This window comes from Sander lucioperca, chromosome 21, assembly GCF_008315115.2.
Source record: "Sander lucioperca isolate FBNREF2018 chromosome 21, SLUC_FBN_1.2, whole genome shotgun sequence".
Lineage (NCBI taxonomy): Eukaryota > Metazoa > Chordata > Actinopteri > Perciformes > Percidae > Sander > Sander lucioperca.
The window spans coordinates 26,373,897-26,396,048 of NC_050193.1; the positions used below are offsets into that span (position 1 = coordinate 26,373,897).

The following is a 22,152-nucleotide window of genomic DNA, read 5'->3' on the forward strand; positions in this document are numbered from 1 at the left end:
GAGGGGTAAGCAGCTCTGTAAGCCTGCCAAGTGAGGAACTGGTCTCTCTCTCTCTCTCTCTCTCTCTCTCTCTCTCACACACACACACACACACACACACACATTCTCTTTGCCACACACACACAGCGGGATTCTCTTTGCCAATCGGCAGTTTATGATCCTTGTCTGGATCTTCATAGGATCCAGACAAGTGGTTACAATCTTCATAAAGAGATCAACCCAAGTGGTAAAGGAATCAACACATAAATGAGATTAATGCACAGGGAGCACCTTACATCACTGTCTGACAGGGTCAATCTCATATACTTATAGGCATATTAGGCAGTGTATAGGAAACAATTCATTATAAAACCTACTGTTTCATAGGAAAAATTAAACTACACTTCCACTGCCACACATATCTTTAGTGTTTTAAATAAGCCTCCAACCATGTATTCAAAAGCCAAACGTGATTTGTAACAATACTGTTTACCTCTAAGCATGATAGCAGAGATTATGTCAGTTAACAGAGAAAAAGGACATACAACAGATTGATATTCATAAACATGCAAAACTCTGGGTCTTAAGTAATGAAATGACTGAATAAAGCACTTTGGATACTACAAAAGAATTAAACAGGATTGAAAACAACTTACTCTAACCTGAACTCTTTTCCATGTTTAAGATGTAGTTATGCATATTTTTTTTAGATTTAGGTTATTTAGATTGTATTCTTTTTTTCAGATATGAATTAGCCTACCTGTACTTTCAATTCAGTTTTAGTCATTATACTTGTGTTACTTGTATGATCAATGACTTTCCTTGCTTGATATGTTTATAGTAGACTGTAGAATGAAACATGAGTTCCCAGATTCTAAGAGTGATAAGAAACACTAGAAACCTGGTGTGTAATTTAGGCTAACTTAGATAAGGCTTTGCCAAGGCCCGACTGTGAAGACTTCCTGTAGTTTGAGCGGTAGCATGAGTGAATGCCTACCATCTAGTGGCAACTTTAGAGAAACATTTAGAGACGCCAGGATAGACAATTCAACTGGTCGCATTACTTCCTTTAATAAACTGAACCAAGAAAACGCATATTACAAAATATTTTTTTCTTTTTACAGACACCATGGAACCATTCTCCTCCCTTTCCTTTTCCAAAGCAAAAAAAAAAAAAAAAAAGGAAACAGAACCGTGGACCATTATTTTTTTAAGTGTGTATTATTTTCTTTATGTAGAAAATAACTGCACAAAAAAAAGAAAAAGCTTTTGTTGAACAACTTGGCTGGGAGGCAATGAAGTATTAGTAGCTGAGGCTTTTACAGCCAACCAGGAGAAGCTGGAAAAGTCTGTTTCTGTGTGTGTGTGTGTGTGTGTATGTGTGTGTGTATATATATGTTTCTAGCTTTATACTTTAACTAGCAGAATAGCGTGTGTATGATGAAGCAGTCCGTTGTAATGTAGTGGTTTAATCCATATTCAAGACAGGAAAGTTGAGTACTGCAGGCTTAGGACACAGAGGTTAGCTCTATGTAAAGGAAGGAAAATATTCATGTGGGCCGAGAACACATCGCAATTCAGGTAAGTTGATGACAGACAGAATATAATATGGAACAGCTTTTGGGTAAAAAAAAAAAAAAAAAAAAATACAGTCCTGCAGATGTACACTGTTGTAGGTGCCATCCAAAGCAGAAACTTAACCTACACTTGCCCGCTAGGCCCAGATCATTCAGGGGTCGCTGGGGTCACAAAGGAGGCACAAGGCTGAAAACAGGGGAGCTAGCCAGGCAGCACGTAAGGTTCAGTCGGAAACTCATGGTCCTCCAGTGTTCTTGTCAGTGTGCTCATTGCCTCAAATATACCCATACACAGTATTTTAGCTCCTCCTAATCTTCCGTCACACTGTCACATACATCACTCCATCACAGAGTGGAGGACAGCTACTTCATTCTCCAAAACACTGATAACTTGGTGAGTAAGTGGGCACTGCAGTGGACTGGACAATCATTTGTTTTGGAGAAAGAAAAAAGATCACAGCTGCTTTCTAAGTCGAGTGTCAGCTGCATGGCACTCAATTTGGAAGCCAAACTTCATTCAAATCAGGACCTTCAGTGGAAGGAAAAAGCAAGGGATTGCAGGTGGTGACTGTCCCTAAATGGATTATTAAAGGTCCTACCGACCCCAGGTCCAAACACTCCCTCCGATACGACAGCTTGTTCAGAGGGCAGTGAGGTTCATGACCTGAAAATGCCCTTAATCTCTTTATTTCAGACATTCAATTTCAAAATCTTTGATTCAACTTTAGCTAGCTGCTCATGGTCCAGTGATTCATAATGTGTAGGTGTCCCTCTGCATTCTTCCTCTGCCTTTCCCTTCAGGCCAGGACTGCCGGATCTGTCCCAAGATACCTAGGTCTGTCTCAGCGGGGGATTGAGGGTCAACGGGCAGCACCATGGGAAAAGCGGAGGTCCTGGTCCTTAGGGAACTGTGCTGCAGTGGTAGAAGCAGCAGTCCCCAGTCCTGCTGGGGCCTCAGCTGCAGCTGATGGTTTAGGCGAAGAGTCTGCAACCCAGGGTGGAGGGGGCTGTCCCCGGGCCAGAGCATCCACAGGAGATGGGTCCTTGCTGCGCTGAGGGGCCCCAGCTTCCGAGTCCTGCTGAGAGATGAGCTGGAGCAAGGCAGCTGCCACGGCAGGGCTGATGTCCTGGCTGGGTTGGGTTTCAGACCCGGCCCGCTGGGCATTTCCAAGGAGGGGAGCTGATGGAGGTGGCCCAGGTGGAGAAGGTGGACGCTGCTCACCAGATGGAGGTACCTGGTTGGCCCCAAGCGGTTTCCTTTTTGATGCTGCACCATCTGAAGGGGCCAAACAGGACAGAGGACAAAACGTTAGGTATCATTTGTCAAATGACATTTAAATTCAATGTGGACTATGTATACAATAAGCCGTAATCTTATTTGTCATCTTCTATGTCTGATTTGCAGTTGGGGAAAGTAAAAAGGTATTTTTGTGAAATGGGCCTGACATGTTGTTACACAATGTTGACATTCCCTACCTTCACCACAAGAGGGGGAGCAGAGCACTTTAAGTGTATCTTCAAACACTTTAAAGTACATTTCAGTACCATTATAAGGGTAAACATATCTGTCAGTATTGTTGCAATAAAGTTAACTTGTTAACCAACAGACACTGTGTAGATATGGTACAATACTAAAAATAAATTTAATTCTAGCCAATCATGCACCTATTCAGATATAGTATATCTCATGATGAAAATTGAATAAATGTTTTAATGTGTCTAGTCATCACTGTTAAAGAATGTTTATTAAACATAGTAAAGCATTGAATTTATTCACTACGATTCCAAAAAAATAATTGCATTAATGTATGCAAAAAAAATATACATCTGTATGTTTTTCCTCCAAACCACCTTGAACAAAAGAAAAAATGTGGGCACTAAGTGAGAAAACATTAGGAAGGGCATGTACAGCTGGATGAACAGAAAGGGTGACTTATGTAGGAGAATTTTAAGCATTATAAAGGTCATGACAAGATTACTAAACCAGGTTAGTGTCGTTGTTTTACAATCTACAGCAGTGCAAGGTAAACCAAGGCGGAAAGGGTTTCAGAGGCCTTGACAGGAGAAATAACCAGAAGAAAACTGTTACCATTCCAGTATCAGCAGCATAGTCAATAGTTTTATTCAACTTGCTAATCACATTTTTCTAATAATGGAGTCAGAGTGAACAGTTTAAAACAAAACAAAAAATGTGTGACAAACCAAAGTTTAAAAGAAATGCATGCAGGTGAGGTCTAAAGATTCAAAACATTTATTTTCACTTGATAATTTATTATCACTTTCTTCATAAAAAGGCTGACATTACAGACTGTTTAAAGCAACATCTCTTCCTGTGAAGAAACCATGACACCTGCTTTATAATGAAAATGAAGTGAGAACATGTGTGGAGATGGGACAGATACAGAAACAAAGACTGTGAGAAAGAAACAAGGAAGTGGGAGAAAAGTGGAAGGGAACAATATAGTGTGAAACTTTTCATTCAAATTAATAACACTTAACTTTCTTCTGGTTTATTGAGTACACCAGAGAGAGAGAGGTCCATGTGCAACGAAACCTGTGCCTGGTTACCAGGGCCACATGACGACAAGCGCTCCACAGACATTTTGTGAGGTACTGCATTTTTCAATATGTGAGGTGGTAAAAGGGGACAATAGTGAGCGTGTGTGTTTAAGGAAATGTGGGGGATGAAGTAAGGGGTGGGGGATGCATAAGTCTAATGACCCAATTCATTTGGTTAATTGATAGTTTTGTTGATTTCATCAGGTAGTCTAAAGTGTAATTAATTTGATAAAGTATACAGGAATTCTGAGTACAAAAACTCAGCTTCTGTTTGTTCTCCGCCCTGCTCTCCTCATTCGTGCAGTCTGCAGAGAATTTCACCTGACCCTGGGTTGGTTCCCCCCTTTTTGCCACTCTCTAGAGACTAAACCCAGACTTGCCCTTGCGATCAGTAGTAGAGGCGGACGAGCCGCGCATTAATGCCTCCTCTGATTGGACGCCATTGCTCTCATCTCCTTGCTCCTCGGTTTGTGGCTTGATGATGTGGCCCAAAATGAGAGCCAGCAGGTTGGCCTGGTCTTCCTGGCTGAGTGGTGGGTCTCCAGATGTCGGTGAGAGCTCCTGGGGTTCAGGAGTTGGCTCTGGGGGCTGAGACCTGGGAGCAGACTGGGCCTGGTCCTCTGGAGCCCCCTGGTGGTCAGAGGCCTCACTGAGGGCAGACAACGACTGGCTGAGAGTCTCTGGGTTGGAGAGAGTCTCTGGGTTGGAGAGGTTGAGGAGCTGGGCCACCTGGGGCAGGCTGAGGTCCGTCTGTCCCTGAAGAAGGTTCAGCAGCACCGCCAACTCTGTCTGGTTCAACTGCTCTGCAGCAACTCCCAGGCCTAAACACATTTATGCAACCAGAACACAAACTATGAAAATACAATACAAGTGCAAACAAAAGCTCCAACATTACTTCTACATCAATCTCAGTTACTTTTCACCTGCAGTGAAACAGTATGTCAGCATACTGCACCCCATCTCTGTCAACATAGGTAACAAATAAGTACATATTTGGCATAAAATGGGACAATCAGAAAACACTGCTATAAAGTGGTGCCCCCCGTAGTTATACGGAATCTGCACATTTTTCCAACTTTGCCTTATGTTGGTGAACAGAATATTGAAACATTTATATAACATCTTATGTCCATGTGTGTTTCTGCTAAATGGTTTTGAGATGCAGCTGTTACCTGACAACTCACTCTCTAAGTTGGCTGTGGAGGGCGGTTTTCCTGGTGGAGGTGGTGGGGCTCCAGCCGGACTGCTTTGGGTCCGGCTGTTCTCTCCGCTGGGGGGCCCAGTCACATCCTTACGGGGCACTTTGGGCACAGGCACATCCTCGGGCACCCCGCTCTGACGTGCACGTCTTCTCTTCTTACTCCACAGCTCGTGGCAGTCCTGATGGTGAGGAAGACTGGAGACACAGCCAGTAGGTAGACATGCAAACAAAAACAAAACATTATAGCACAACCATGAATTACAAATCTGTAATCAAATAGAACTAAATAAATGCTCTGAATGATATATATAAGCAACAAATATTTTTCCATTGTCTCTCACAAGAAAAAAATTCAAATCTCTCTCTCTCTCTCTCTCTCTCTCTCTCTCTCTCTCTCTCTCTCTCTCTCTCTCTCTCTCTCTCTCTCTCTCTCTCTCTCTCTCTCTTCTCTCTCTCTCTCTCTCTCTCTCTCTCTCTCTCTCTCTCTCTCTCTCTCTCTCTCTCTCTCTCTCTCTCTCTCTCTCTCTCTCTCTCTCTCTCTCTCTCTCTCTCTCTCTCTCTCTCTCTCTCTCTATCTCTCTCTCTCTCTCTCTCTCTCTCTCTCTCTCTCGATGAAAAGTGAAAGCAGGGGTCATGGGGCTACTGACTCTGGTGGCGGCATCTTGCTTGGCTCAACATTACTCAGAAAGTCACTGTTGAGAGCGTGCTCTGATGTGCAGCGCCGTGCAGGGTCGAGGGTCAGCATTCGGTCCAGCAAGTCCAGGGCAGGAGTAGGTAAACTGTGCAGAAGGGGAGAGATTTTTCAACTGTAGAAACAGACGAAGGGTTGATCACTGCTACTTTGGGGAAGCTCAGCATGGCTACGTACAAGGCAAACTCCTCCCGCAGTCGCCGTCTGTACTGCTTCTTGGGTTTCATGGTGTTGAAGAGGGGAAGTTTAATGACGTCAGGCCAGGCTGCAGGACAGGGACTCCCGCACAGACGGCTGAGGGAAATGACAAAGAAGTGATGAAGAAAGAGAAAACGGGGTGTGAAGGTTGCAGCAGAGGTTACTACTTGACGTGTTGTTTTCAGGAAAGGGCAGCCTACCTGATGAGCTCCAGCTGTAGAAGCTCCTGGTTAGCCTGGAAGATGGGCTTCTTGGTGAAGAGCTCTCCCAGGATACACCTGAGCATCACAGAGAATGGGTAGAGATAGTAAGAAAATATACACTCCCACTCACCAAGCTTAAACTAAAGCATAAAACACCGTGTCAAAGTGGGAATGTCTCTGTCAGACAGGATGAATGTGACCAATAATTCATACTATATTTGATTTATTAACATACATTTCCAGTTATACACATCCTATATGATTTCCCATTTAGATTCTGGCATAATTAATCATAGGTAAAGAAGAATAAGATGTGAGTATGAATACAAAAGAGTAAAGAAGCTGTGTGGAAGTGTATGCCTAGTGCAAAGGTTCTGACATTGTTTTTTACATACTGCTAAAAAGATTTCTGCTATAAACCAAGTTCAAATTGGGCATCACAGCACACAAGTGAAAAGAAAATCAAGCATCACACCTGACTGAGCTTAGTTTGCCTTTTGGTGCATACGGTGCATTAGGATTAAAAAAAATAAATAAATAACAGACTCAAGTGTGCTGCAAACATCCGGTCTGCTCATATTGTTAGAAACACACTTGCTTGCATGGCAGAAAAAATACACATTCAATAGATTTATTTTTTTCTTCTGTTTTCCTATGCTTCCATAAAATACATCACCAAACATATTAATTATGGTATCAGTTTACCATGGTGAGTGGGAAGCTTTCACCTAGTGAACTGAGTAGGAAGAACAGACAATGCAGTTTTCTCTTTTACTGCTTATGGACTTATTAAGTGATAAGTATGAAAATGTCAGATTTAATTCCTATTTTCCAAAAATGGGTAACTAGACAAATTTGAATGAAAGGTTGTTTAAACCAACAAAATATGAGTCCAAATCTACAGTTCATAAAGCCTACACATGAATCAAGGAGTACGTATGTAAAAAAGTAAATATGAAAGAACAGTGATGTGCTACCATTACAGTAGTCTATATCGACGACGATTCATTTCGAGGATTGCTCCAGTGCCGCCGGAAGATCCGCCTGATGTCCCTCACCTTCCGCTTTCTTTGTGTTGGCATTCTAAACTGTGGTCTGATCTCTGCAGGGTGAATCCAGACAGCTAGCTAGACTATCCTGTCCAATCAGAGTTTTCTGTTGTACGACCAAACAACTTTTGAACGAGCACCTGTTCCACCAAAACAAGTTCCTTCCAGAGGCTATTTTGCAGAGGCACCGGTATTGCATCCGGTGCTTAGTGCCACCCAAGACGATTGTGATTGGTTTAAAGAAATGCCAATAAACCAGAGCATGTTTTTCTCCTATCCCAGAATGTTGTGTGGACTAGCCAGACCCTCCTCCTCTGTGGAGGTAGGTCTGGCAATGGGAGACTACCATAACACAATAGTCAGGTTTCCATCACAAATTTTCACTGAGTTTCGGCGAAAACAAAATGCAAAAGAATGCTTGTTTCCATCCACTATTGTTATGTGATTATTGGGAGTTGGTTTATCAAGATAAGCAGCAGGTGGCGCCAATTCTCAAGTCAGAAAACAATCATCGCTTGCTAGCGCACCAAGAGAGTAGTGGAGCCTCTTCAGCCGACGGCGGCAGCACCGGAGACCGTCGCTGTAGCAACTCAAATTCAGCCAGCTGAGCACAAAACCCAGCACCTGGTGGCCAACAGCAGGGCTGGCTGAAAGTTGCTGATCACAAACTTTTCCACCTCAGCTCAGCGTAAAAAAAACGTTTGAGATATTTCAAGACTTTTTTGAAATTACAGCGTTTCCACTCAGGTTTTTTTTATGCGCAAATTGAAAATGTGCATTAAAACAGGTGGATGGAAATGCACCTAGTGTCATACTCACCCACAGCTCCATACATCAATGGCTGGAGAGTATCTCTCCTCTCCCAGCAGGAGTTCAGGGGGGCGGTACCATAGTGTGATTACTTTATTAGTGTACGGCCGACTGGGGGCAAGAAAAGAGAGAGAACGGTGAGACTCAGTACACATTCATAGTGAATATGCCCCATAGTGCACAAACATTTCAGCTTTCACTAACTGGGATCTCTCTATAGCAGGGATGTTCAGCAGGGGGTCCAGGAACCCTTGAGGGTCCTTAGAATTGTTGCAGGTGGGCCCTTTCAAATTATAGTTAATTTTTGAAAGTTTTTTCTAAAATTTAAAATGTCTTAACATGAATCCAACATATTATTAGCAAATATAAATCCCCACTGATGTTAGGCTAAGGTAGGTAATAGGTAAGGTAGTCACTAAGATAGCCATTCAAAGATACAGTTAATCCTGAGTGTTCACTGTGCCACATGTATGTGTAACATTAAAAGATGCCAACAAATATGATTTTAATAGCTTAGTATTCTATGCACTAAAAAGGTATGTATAAAGGCTTTGGACCGCCCTACACATTATTGCAGGCCCAGTTTAAAAATGCAACTTAATTTCATACAATATGTGTAGTAGGGGGTCCCTGCTCCGGCTCTCTTTCAGTTAAGGGGTCCTTGGCTTAAAAAACGTCTAAGACCCCTGCTCTAAAGGACAACACTGTGACAGACACCACCATCTAATGGAGACTCATTGTAAATGAAGAGGAAAATCCATGCTTAAAATGAGGTTTAATTACTGCTTCAATCATCAATTATCAAATACATTTAATCATATACTTAACAGAAGCAAGCAGATGAGGTTCCCATATATTGCATATATTTATGAAGAAAAAAACTCTGTTGTCTTACCTTTCCTCTGAATTGTAAAGCCGGGCCAAACCAAAATCAGCCAGTTTAATCTGACCTCTGTACAAAAAAAAACAAAAATCCAACATCAGAAGCAACACTACCAAGCATGAGAAAACAAGCTGTCAACAACTACAAATTACTGAGACAGTAACTTACCCTGAGAAAAAATAAATAAAACTCAACTCATCTGCCTGGCAAGGCAGCTTATTTTAAACAACTAGTTTGCATTTAAACAAAAGACAATTATGAAACTTTCCATTACTGGAAATATCCAAATTTATTTTTTTAGATTTTGATTCAGGTTAATAAATACTGGCTCTAAATGCTTCCACAGCAAGACCCACATTCCAGCTGTTTTTATTTTTTTATTAGCATCTTAGCTCGTTCAGCTTTCCCTTGCATCCTGTAATGTTTATGCATTGGATGCAGAATTAAACTGAGCAAGCATCTGTGAGAAGTTGCTGTACTCCTTTCATTGCGGTTATTTGAAGCGCCCAGTTTGTAGCAAAGTAATTAGCTTTGCTGCTGACGCACCTCAAAACTCTTGCAGTGCGATCATTAAAAGTTAGCTTTCGTCTGCTTTAGGTTTTGAGTTTACAGTATTTACAGACTACAGCTGCATTTAAAACCATCTGCAGGAATGTTCCAAGTTGTTGATGTGGATAATGCTGCATTATAGCGGATATTGTAAATGTCCATTTGTGTAAGGGGATCAGAGGTACTAAAGTAAACAAACAGGAATAAAAAGTAGATCAAAATACCTGTAGGTGATACTGATGCATTAAAATTCACCTGAAACAGCAGTTACTGCTAAACAACTGATTGGTGATGGCCTAGCTGCTACTGCAAATGAACCACAACAGTCTACATAAAGGACAATACAATATTTTACTTCTGGTGTCCATGTCTTCTGTTTCTTACCTGTTGTTGAGCAGTATGTTGGAGCATTTGATGTCTCTGTGCAGGAAGTTGTTCTTATGGCAGTAGTCCAGACCCTCCATCAGCTGGCGCATGAAGCTGCGGACGTGCTCATGGGAGAACTGGACCAGGCCCGACTCCAGCAGGCCCATCAGGTCGTGGTCCATGTACTCGAACACCAGGTAAAAAGCACCTAAACACAGAGGGGAAGATGTATTCAGAAATCCATAACTTTTATACAGACATGAACCACCAAGTCTGGAGGTTAGAAAAATAAGCCTGTGACGAGAGGGTTGCTATGTACAGGGCTTAAAGTTTAAAAAAAATCCTGAGCCTGAACCTTGTTTTTTGGGGGCGGCATTTTTTAGCTTTTCATATAGACGTCTTATTTTTTCTAAAATAGTCATAGGCCGGAGTACTTTAAGCCCTGCATGTACTATTACCAGCTTCCAAAATCTAACCTAGCTTTAGATTAGCTTCTCAGCAGGTTAGAATACTCTACAGAGAGTAGAGAACAGGGCAATTATTGTGCTTTGTCACAACTGCACAGCCAACTACAGTACAATGGGATGTACATTTTTCAAAGTGTAAATCAGCCCTGCTCTATGTGGGTTGAAACCTTAAAGAAGGGCTGCTAAAGTGAATCATCACTGTGACCACATGAATTTCATCTGCTGCCAAATAACCAAACTAACCATAGTAATTCTGTCAGTCCTAGTTTTAGTGATTTTTTCTTGTCTTATATGATTAGATGAGTATTAAAAGCAAGTGGAATAATAAGAAAAAAAAAAACTTTAAATCTTTCCTGATTTTCTTTATAAGCGAGAATGGTTTAACTACTACTTTAAATCTCATGGTGCTAAACATTTGTTTACATTAGTAACATTCGCAAAGAAATATTTTTCCATGCATACATCACTTAGTTATGCAAAAATATATCCACTAGGGGTGTGTAGTTAGCACTAGGGCTGTCCAAATTGGCCAAAAATTATGTTCAAATTAGGGCTGCACAATTTGGAGAAAAAGTCATAATGCGATTGACAATACTTGGATTGCGATATAATGGTATCATGAGTTTAATCATTATCAAGGAAAATGCAGAAAATTAGCTACTAAAGTAGCTTATTTATGTTTTTTTCCGTTATAACTGACTGTCAAACTGGATAATAAAAGAAAGTTCTGTGGCATTGTTTGTGTTTGTTCACGTTTTACAAAGAGTTTAACCTGAGCCAGACCGACAACAAAGATAGAAATCATATCACATCCATACAGGGATAGTAGTATATTGTTAAAACATAAAATATATGACACACTGGTATTGGATCGGTACTCGGTATCGGCCGATACGCAAGTTCAGGTATCAGAATCGGTATTGGGAAGCAAAAAATGGTATCAGACCATCTCTAGTATTTTTTAACTTCAACGTACAAAGTTAAACAAGCATAAGAAGAAAATACATCAACAAAAATGTGTACACTTTTTTAAATAACTAATTTTTAGAAAATTAAATAAAAATTCTTAGTAAATTAATACATTTTGTATGCCCTTAGAAACAATGACATTCAAGATGGGTTTAATATAATAACTAGTGATTAAGTTACAAAATATAATTTGTACAACCTCTGTTTGCATGCTCTGAACCCCTCTACACTTGTGATACTCACGTGACCATAAACGACACACGCGCTACTGCCTAAACACACTGACTGGTCACTGGTCATCTTTTGTGGACGTGGCGTCTTCTCCACTTTCGTTGTTTACTTCTGCTAGCGCCAGCCGCATGATAGAAACGTCATCAACACACCCACTTTGAAATCTCTAGCCTGGCTGGGCTAGGTCATTACTTAGACCTTACCCAGACAGGGAGCTGAATGTTTAGACCGGCTTCACACTGGCTGCGTGGCGTGAGTGTGGCGTTTCTGTTGCATGGCGGCTGCGTGGATTTTTCTATGTCTTTGCACACTAGAAACGTGTCTGACGCGGCGCTGCTGCTGCTAGCCTTGTCTGTACACATGTATGTTTCCCATTGATTTACTGCACTCAAGCTGTAGTATACTTCATGTTAAACATAAATATACACTGATTTGATTACAGCAAAAACAACGTCGGCAGTATTGACGGCAAAATAAGCTACAGAATATTTCGTTCTGTATTGACAGGTGCAATATTTGAACAGATAATTTTTTTTTTTCTTTTTTAATTACATTTATATCTCCACTTATGTCAAAACCTAGAGACTTTAAAACATCAACATGCCATTTATTAATATATATTTGTGTCAAAATGACAAACATCTTTTCCTATTCTATTTTGCCTGGAAATGCTTCCAAAACGCTTGCGTGTCACGTGAAAAATAGGCGTCGATCCTATTTCCAGCATGCACGCGTTTGCACGTGCATGTCACGCAGGCAGTGTGCAAGCTCTAACCTGTTAACATGGGAGCCGAAATAAAAACGGACACGCCACACAGCGGACACTAGGGATGTCCCGATCAGGTTTTTTTGCCCTCAAGTCCGAGTCCGAGTCATTTGATTTTGAGTATCTACCGATACCGAGTCCCGATCTGATACTATAATAACTCAACTTTATAATACCTCCAGACCGCAGACATACTCGCGCTTTCCGCTTCAAGCTGCTTCCGTGTTCTACTTTGCCGGCATTTAGCCAATAGCGTCTCTGCAACAAAGTGATGTCATGCCGCACGCGTTGCTGTTTCTGTGTGGAGTCAAAAGGGTCTAACTCTGTGCCACCGCATAACTATAGATGTGTTAAAAAATAATGAGAATATATATACATATATATCAGAGTCCTGATCGGGAGGTAACGTCCGATTCCGATCGAGTCTGAAACCATGTGATCGGCCCGATTTCCGATCACGTGATCGGATCTGGACATCCCTAGCGGACACGCTCACGCCACGCAGGCAGTGTGAAGGAGCCCTTAGGGAACAGCAGCCCAGGCCTACGCTAGGCAACATGCGAGGCAGACAGCCACGCTAGCGTTGATATTTTTCCCCCCACAATCGAATAGTAATCTATTTTACTATAACACAATTTCAATATATATTCAGATTTTGAATATTTATTGACAGCCCTATCACTCTGGAAATAAAATACACATTTTGAAACATGGCCTACAACCTGATACACTGGGAGTGATTGGAATCCTATCAGATCAACTGATAAAATGATTTGATACTTTCAACCAGGGGTGGGCAATATGGCAAAAATATATCAGGCAGGATCACGATCTTATAACAATTCTTTTTTCATGTTAGTTTTAAAGACTATTTTAAAAGTTAGTGGACAGTACACCCTAACTAATTTCCCTATTTAAAAACAAAAAATTAAAAAAAAAAAAAAACAACCAATATTCAGCTCTCAAATTTAACACTTTAAAAATTCTTTTTACTTTTCGAAATCCACATAACCACTCTTCACATCAGTATAAATTAGCACTTATTTAAAAAGAAAATATGTAACTTTAAAAGCTGGTTTGTCTGTTACTTCTGCTATTTCTTTCTTCCAAAACAGAGGTTAAGAACACGAGGAGCAAATGCCAGGATTACATTTTTTTCACAAGCAAACAAACAACCAGTAACAGACTGCTAACGGTGGCAATGTCGGGGGGTGTTTGCTCTATAACCCTCACTCGTTCCAGACTCTGGCTGCTTAAAGTAGCCTAGAGATAGCGAGTTTATTGCATTTGGGGAGATTTGTATACAGCAGCAGCGCTAATCATTTAGAAGAAGGGCTGCGCCTTTGTATGCAGGGGAAACACTGCTGATACGAACAATCTCTCTGTAAGATCGTGGAGACACTTTAATCGTTCATGATCTAATAATGTCATACACCCCTACTTTCAACTGTGCATGAATTTGTTTGAATGAATGTTTAAGTTTTAACTGACAATATCTAAAAAAAAAAAAAAAAAAGAATGTTTTAAGCAATATGTAAGAAGTGTAGTAATGTTTTTTTAAAAACAAGGTATTGTCACAGGTCTGTCTTTTATATGATACATTTGTTTTTCTGTATTCATTTTAATGGTATCGTTTTTCCTATGATTATTACTGCAGCCCTGAGCCACGTGCACAACGCTGGTGGAAGAAAAACCACACCATGATCAGGCCTCTTTCAGACATGTTGCCGTTCACAGCTGGTGTTTTAACTGACAGCTGATGGAAAACATTTCCTGTGTCACTTATTATAGCTAGAAGAACATGTCTGAAAGTTTCAGACAGCAGTGGAGCAGCACTGTTATTTTTCCATTTTACCCAGCCCTGGCAGATAATATCCAACCCTCTTACCTTTGTCCTTTTTAAAGTCAAGTGCATCCTGCTTGTCAGTGACAATCTCCTTCATATTGACAACACTGCGGTGTTTGAGCTGCCTCAAGATCTTGATCTCTCTAATGGCTGTGATGGGGAAACCCTCCTTTTCATTGTCCAAACGCACTTTCTTCAAAGCCACCAGTTCACCTGCCATTTGGAAAAGAGTATTTTAAGAACCAGTCACAATGAGAATTAGGTTTTTGCTTGTTTTAACAGAAACAAAAACATGAGTACTGCAGTGACTGAAATCCAGTTAATATTCCCTTACCAGTGTCTTTGTCCTTGGCCTTGTACACTTGGCCGTAGGTGCCTTCCCCTATGATGCCAATTATATCGAATTTATCTACACAGCGTTTGCCCCAGTCACTCTGGGTATGTTTGCGCTCACCATATCGCGGGCAGCAAATCCTGTAAACCATCAAAATGAAAAACAGATTAGACTTAATGTGTGATTAAGAAAAGTAAGATTGGAAGTGGGTGAGTAATAAAAAAAAAATGAAACTGACTTTGGTCTCTTCTTAAGGACTGCCTGGGGTAGCGGTGTGGCCTGGCGCATGGGGGACTGTGGGGGTGAAGAGTCACCTCCAGGCAAGGTGGGCGGTAAAGGAAGGTCTATAAGTGATGTCCGGCTGCGAACATCCTTCTCCTTCCTAGATGGCCTCTGAGGAGGGGTGGACTTCTTTGGACTGACGGTGCAAAATACAAAGCGTTTTAGAGAAAAGTATAATTCATTAAAGAGACATACCCAAAACACCATATTTTCACCCAGCTCACTCGTGCAATTCTATGGGTGGGGCAGAGAACAGCATGATCCTTAGGGCGCTTTCACCTACAGTTTGGTAGACTTGGTGAGATTCAGGGGTGAAGTTACAACATTGCTGCATTTTTGATTTGTTCGGTTTGCATTCACACTTTGTCAAACGCACAAAATTTTGTAAACAAATGTCATACAGTCGAAACAGTCACTTGTTTATTTGAGTGAAACTCGCAAACACTTCCTGGTGTCAGATACACCTAATTTATAACGGTTTTGCTTTAGTGTTTCTAATATTTTATAGTAGGCGAAAAATATGAGCAGCTGACAAGACAGTGAGTGAAGGAGAGGGCAGGCACTGATGAGAGAGAGATTGTTTTTTTTTGTACACACAAGGTGTATGGTCATAATAGGTTATCGATTTGAAAAGTGATCATCCCTTAAGTCATATATAAGCCCGCAAATTGTGTGCAAGGTTGAAATTGCTCGTCAATGCACTGTATTTTCGTTCACTTCCTATATTTGGGTCGGATCGCGTTCTCACCTGATGTAAACCAAACTCTTGTGAGCTTCGAATGAACTCTTCGAATGAGCTTTCACACCACGCCAAATAAACCGACTAACCAACAAAACGCTCCAGGTTTCGGTTAAAACGGACCAAACTGCTCAGGTGTGAAAGCAACCTTGGAGGTTACATTAACAGGAGCTTTGTGGCAATATATGATCAAAGCTATCAGGTGCCTCTTACTCTTTGTTTACAGTGTTTCCCACATAGACTAATGTGTGGCGGTGCGCCGCACTATCAACACCGGCCACCGCACATTGCGTTTCGTTATTAATTTTTTTTTTTTTTTTTTTTTTAAACACTATTTAAAAACACTTTCAGCTGCATTTCCTTTCCCTGCTCTCCTCCATCTCTCGGTCACTTGTGTCACTCTCTCTCACACACACACACACACACACACACCTGTGTGGTGTTTGGTGTTTTTAGCCCCGAACATCGCCTTCCAGGCAGCGTGGCAATGGTTATGTTTAGGGTTAAGGTGAGGGTTAGCCTAGCTGCCTGGAAGGAGACGTTGGAGGCTTGAAACACCATCGAGCCCACCGTGCACACAGCGTCTGTCTCCATAAAGGAGACAAGACGGCTGGCGAAATTCACAAGTTCACGAAAGGTTGGTAGGTATCTATCTTGTGAACACCTTTACACAATCACACATTAAAAAGTGCTATAAAAATATTTTATATTCTGAATACAATGTTGTCAGTGTGTTAATGCTGGAGTCCCGACCCTTAGCAAACAAGCGATTGTGCCTGCTTTAGAAAGTTAACTAGTCGTAAGTTTGCGGTAAAATGCAGTTGGGTTGTCGAGGTTAAAACACTATATGTAGCAGCTGTGAATCAAATAAACGCATTATAAATAACGTTATGTCATTTTTTACTCTTACACTGAATGTTTGCTACTTCAATCCAGATGAGTATTGAACGTACTTTTGTAATTTGAACCAGAATACAAACAAGCAGTTCAGAACTGTAGCTACAGAGAGTGTAGTTACAGGAAAGTGAATGTGACCTTGTGTACCAGGGTAATTAACTAGAGAGGCAGGCGAAGTGCCACCAACAAAATCATACGTTTTTTCCGGCAGGTTTTAGCCACAGAGGCAAATCGAGGGTGTCACTTTTACCCAGACTTGATGACAGTTGTCATAATTAACCAAAGCTTAAAGCCCAGTTTAGACCAAAGATTCTCGATGAGACAAATTCAAACTTGCAACTACTTGTAATGTGCAGGTCTGCAGCGCTCTGAAACCTGTCAGTTTACACCAATGCGACTAAACGAGACGGTGGATCATCTCCATAGCAAAGACTATCTGTTGTTCCCTTATAACTTCCGACTTTTCAGGCTTTTTGGTAGCTTTTTTGTAGTGTCTTAAAATATGAATGAGGATAGTGATAATGATATACTTTCTACAGTTGCATTTCAAGTAGTGATAAAAAGGTGAAAAACGTTTTATTTGTCTAACGCCGCTCCCTCTCTTCAGTCACTCTCTAGCTCACTTGACCATATACCTTGCTTGCGGGCGCTCGTTGAGCCTCCGTCCAAAACTCCGCTATTTCGACCAGTTGACAGTTTGTAACTGCCTTGACCAGTGAACTTCGCTACTGGATGTTGAAACGGGTGGCGTCTATTTATGACAAGCTGAGTCACAGGCGCCACCATCAGCTGGCTTGAGTCGAGCTGAGAAGGGCCAGTTCAGACCGCTGCAACTTTTCCCTGCAAAGTTCTGAAATGGTTTTGTCTCGTTGCAAATCTTTGGTCTAAACTGGGCTTAAAGAGGCATACATAATGCCATTTACACATCACAAGTTACCATATCTAAAGTAATGTCCTAAAATGTCTTAAAAATGTCTTGACTAGGGATAGACAGTTTTTGGCTGTTTTTTGGCAGTTTGCAGATTATCTGTATTGCCTGATAACCGATAAAATCAATTAAGTAAAAAGTGCGCTACTTTGGCCCTTTGCTTCGGTTTAACTCACCACTGAGTCTGACTTAATGTCCCACAACACCATCTGACTATCTTTTACTGGGTATTCTGTTGAAAGTTTCTAATTTATTAAATATTTACTTAAAGCATTTAAACAAAGTTTTGTGTTGGAGTTTGTAACATTCCAAAATCTTAATTTCGACTTAAAGATTTTCATTTTCACTGTCTATGCATATTGGTTCCAAATATCGGTTTTATTATCTACTAGTAATCGGTATTGTCTTTAAAAAAAAACTATCGGTCGAACGCTTGTCTGACTGTTGATGAAGGTATAACAACAAAAGAAAAAGTGATTATTCCCGTGTTTTATGATGTATGTACTGTGGGCTATATTTTAAAGAGCAAAGATGAGCGTTGCACAAAATGTGACCTTTACTCCGTAGAGATGTGCATGCACTGGGTCTAATGTCCAATGTATGTCTGTATCCCAGGTGGGGGGTACTCACCTGTCCTGAGCGTTTCCCAGCAGTGCAGGTGGTAAAGGCAGGAGAGGCAGAGTCGACGTCTTGTGGAACGGGATCTGGCGGACAGGGCTGCGTGTAGGAACCGGAGCTGGCGATTTGGCCTGGGATGTGGTTGAGGGTGTAGGAGGCTGAATACTTGTTTCTGCCTGAGGTGGCGGTGGTGGAACTTGGATGGCTGAACCGGTTGGCAGAGATGGAGAGGGCTGAGGAGGAGGTGCAGGGGAGGAGGTGGAAGAGGAAGGTAGAGGTGCAGTAACCTGATCTTCACCACTGGGAGCATCCTGGGGTAACGGCGCAGGTGGTGGGGGCAGAGGCTCTGTTGCTGCCGTGTCTCTTTCTGGCTGTGGAGCCACGGCTTTAGTTGGCTGTAAAGAGGAGGAGCCTGCAGATTTACGTGCTGGTGGAGGAGGGGAAGCACCACCACCACGAGCAGCTGCCTCTGCAGCCTGCCGTTCCTTCTTCCTGCGGCTCAGCTCTGCTCCCAGACTGGAGTTAAGTGGCAGGCGGGAGGAGGGAGGGGAGCGGCTAGTTGGCCGGCTGCTGTGGATGCTGGCCCCCGCTGCAACAGTATGCCGCTTGCTACGGGAACGAGAGGAGGAGCGACGAGAAGACGAGTAGTGCAGAGGGGACCGACTCCTGGAGCGGCCAGAGCGTCTAAATAAAAAAAAAGGAAAACTTTTATTTTAAATGCCATAAACAATGCCAAAAACATGTAATTTATGAAGTCAGAGAATAGGATACAACATGTTGTATGCTTTTTGAAAATATTTATTTTTAATATTATTATTATTTTTAAATTATGTTTTATATTTAATATGTCCATCACTAAATAAAATGGCAACTGATCACATCATAATGAAAACAAAACCATGTGGGCCTTTTGACATGGAATGTAACAGAAGTTAATATAGCTATGAACAAGCTGAACTGAACAAATTAACGGATCCTCTCAAAACTGAAGGACAGATTTGATCTAAAACTTTGAAAGACGCTGGTTGCTTGTCTAATTTCCTAGTTTGCTTTGACGCCATTCCAGTCACAGATGCCACTGTACTGGTCAATCAAAGAAAATATTTGAATGACCAGACAAATTACTTAAGAAAATGTATGCAATTTTGAAGACTTTACCAGACTCACTCACTGCTATTGGAAACTGGAACTGATGACTGGCTTTGTATGATAATGGGAGAAATATGAACACAGTATTACACATCTTATTATCTATAAAAACAATGTTAAGTGTTCTCACAACCAGATGCCAGGTTTTTGTCTTAATTTGCCTTTGAAGAGAACCATGGCTTATATCTACTGTACAACTTAAATGTAAACATGAATGCAAAAGTCTCTGATCATTACATTAAGGCACAGACCAGGGTTGCTGTGCCCTAACCTCATTATGGTAGCTAAAGCCCAATGGTTTACTGACATTTTGCACTGCAAAATAAAAGAAGCTGCCTGTCTTGACACTACCTACCATCCCTTAATTTGACTTGCTAGATGTGTGTGGCTATGCAAAACACTACTAAAGATGGCTTGATGGGTAAATTGGTCTTCTGTTAAGAAAAACTCATCATGGCCTCTGATATTCTACATTTTTCCTGTCAACAGTACAAGCTATGGAACGTATTCCCCATACGTAGATTTTACGCTGCCCTGCAACATATACTCACCGAGACATGGGGCTGGTGCTGGAGGACCTGCGGGTGCCATAGGGGCTGATGGAGCGTCTCCTTGAGTAAGGGCTGCTGTCCCTCTCATAGCTGGAGGACCTGTGTCTGCTGCCGTAGGGGCTGTCTGATCTCTGTCTGCTGCGGCGGGACATATCCCCATAAGGACTGGGGCTCTGCTGGGCCACCCTCCGCCTGGAGTAGCTGTCATCCCCCTGCTGCCCATACCCACTGCCCTGTGGACTCTCGCTGCCAGCCCCTCTTCTGGGACTGGGCGAAAGAGCAGAGCTGGGGCCCTTTCTGCGAGGGCTAACCCTACTCGAAGACTTGCCCTTAGGGCTTGACTTGTGGCTCTTGGAGGACTTGCGGTGGTTCCTGTCTGCTCGGTTTCTCTGGGAGGAGCTGTGGCTGGCCTCCCCTCGGCCCTCTCTCCGCTGTTGTTTGTCTTTGCGAGCCTTCCCTGAGCGGCTGCTCTCCTTGCTGCGAGATGAGGATGTGGAGGAAGTAGTGCTACCTACACTGGCTGCAGGCTGTACCTGGGTGGAGAGCATCAGCTCCCCACGTTTAGACTCAACCTCTGGCTGGACCTGGCGTTTGGATGAGGGGCCTGAGGAGACAGCCTTCTCCTTGCTCTTTCCAGAACTCCCTTTCTCGCGGTCTTTGCTGCTCTTTTTCTTGTACCCACGTTCACCATTCCCAGGGTCTTTAACTTTGTTAGGGTCCTTGGACTTTTTTCGGGAGTGTCTGTGGCCCCTGTTATCTCTACCGTCGGCTTCTCTATCGACACCGTCTCTATCGTAGTCCGGTGAGGGCTCCAGTCGGTCCCCGCCCCCCCTCTCTGAAGGCCTTGAGGACGGTGGGTCTGAAAAAGTGTCCGAGTCGGAACTGATATCATCGTACTCTACCAGAGGCTTCACCGTGTTGACACCAGGTGGCGCCGTATCGCCGAGGGTAAAATATTCGGGTCCCGGTGCCGCCGAGGATTCCCGATTATGTTTGGTTGATTTATGTCGTTTACGTTTTGAAGAGGAAGAGGACATTGAAGCTTTTACCTGCACCTTGCCATCTTTGCTCGTCTTGTCTCCCGCAGAGGTACGAGTCGAGGCCTGGGTATGGTGTGGCACACCGCTAGTGCTAGATTCCGGCTTCCTCTTGGTCCCATGGTGTCGGTCCGACCCAGGCATCCCTCACGCCGGCGTCGGTACCTCTCCTGCGACTTGGCCTCGGTGGTCCAGGCAATTCATTCACAGGAAAACAGTAGCTACTCCAAATGCCAAAACAAAAGTGTTACTAAGCAGAAACAGGGCAAGAAAATACACAAAATAAACACACCAGGCCGCTCACGTCCAGTCCTCCACAACGCCAATTCATTCCATTGAGTTCGCCAACATAGTTCGTCAAAGCAGAAAAATGCCAAGGTGGTTCTCCAGTGCTGTAATGTATGTATTTAAGTTTGAATTAGTCAGTGAATGAAAAAGATCCCAACCAAACACCGGAGCATTGTGGTGTCGTATCCGTCTCAATTTAGCTAGCACCGCTAGCCAATGCTCGGCGGCTAGCGAGCTGACTCGTAAAAAAGAAAAAGTCCCTTTGTGAAAGGTGTCCTTGTCCGGTGCCAAGTTAAGTAAAGGTGCTTTTATTCCACAGAATTACGGTCTTAGCATTCAGAAACAAGCAAATGCCTTCATTAAAAGACGCTCGTTTCTCGAATAAAATGAAAACTTGACCCGGTTGGTACTGTTTACATGTTCCCTTTAATGTAAGTTTTATCCCCTATAAATTCAATATTGATTAGAAATCATAGTATTTTCGTGTGCAGTAGATGTTCCAGTTTATTATCAATGGCTCTGGGAATCAACCAGGCCTATATTTAGGGCGATGCTAGTGGATTTAATATCATCCACAGCCCTAGCTGAAGGAGACTACAAACGCCATTGTGGCTCCTGTGACTAGCAACTTCTGCGCGCACAGCGGAATGAACCGGAAACCAGAACGCTGTCAATCTTTGGCGTATCATCGCAACGACCTATCGCAACACATAGCCCGCCTACTGTGGTCGTGGTCGCGCGCCAGCATCGCAAAAGAGATGCATCAATCTGCACAAGTTATAACAAAAAAATGTTTTAAATATTAGATGATTTTCTTTTTAAATGAAATAACACACAGCATCGATCTCACCGGAAATGGAAGTAGGCTATCAGGATCATGGTGGGTTTTAAATTGTAAACATGGTAAGGCTGTATTACCAACAGGCAAAGTGAGCAACTGCCCCTGGGCCCTGAAAGTGAGTAGTGCAAATAAACAAAAGGTTTT

General features: G+C 42.4%; 1 protein-coding gene across 2 annotated transcripts; it reads right to left on the reverse strand.

The window, feature by feature from the left end:
* Positions 1-1,031: 1,031 nt before the first annotated feature.
* On the reverse strand, positions 1,032-21,848 carry cdk12 (cyclin-dependent kinase 12). Of its 2 annotated transcripts, none has more exons than XM_031318782.2 (14): positions 19,843-21,848; positions 18,155-18,826; positions 14,917-15,096; positions 14,679-14,818; positions 14,387-14,557; positions 10,084-10,273; positions 9,163-9,219; positions 8,277-8,378; positions 6,406-6,483; positions 6,185-6,301; positions 5,964-6,095; positions 5,300-5,511; positions 4,496-4,936; positions 1,032-2,832 (listed from the first exon to the last, which is right to left on the reverse strand). In XM_031318782.2, exons 1-14 carry the CDS (start codon positions 21,021-21,023, stop codon positions 2,417-2,419), a joined length of 4,089 nt encoding a protein of 1,362 aa, XP_031174642.1. In that variant the 5' UTR covers positions 21,024-21,848; the 3' UTR covers positions 1,032-2,416. The 2 variants fall into 2 exon arrangements, with proteins under 2 accessions (XP_031174642.1, XP_031174641.1); XM_031318781.2 differs by having other exon boundaries at positions 5,288-5,511; positions 19,843-21,847.
* Between the last annotated feature and the right edge of the window lie 304 nt (positions 21,849-22,152).

What these genes read in the sequence shown, in the direction of transcription:
- cdk12 (XM_031318781.2), bottom strand. Translation starts at nt 21,023, where the DNA reads ATGCCTGGGTCGGACCGACACCATGGGACCAAGAGGAAGCCGGAATCT. An exon ending in CTGGGAAACGCTCAGGACAG is followed by an intron (nt 15,097 to 18,154) that starts GTGAGTACCCCC and finishes TTGCACCGTCAG; the next exon opens with TCCAAAGAAGTCCACCCCTC. An exon ending in AACATACTGCTCAACAACAG is followed by an intron (nt 9,220 to 10,083) that starts GTAAGAAACAGA and finishes TTTTTTGTACAG; the next exon opens with AGGTCAGATTAAACTGGCTG.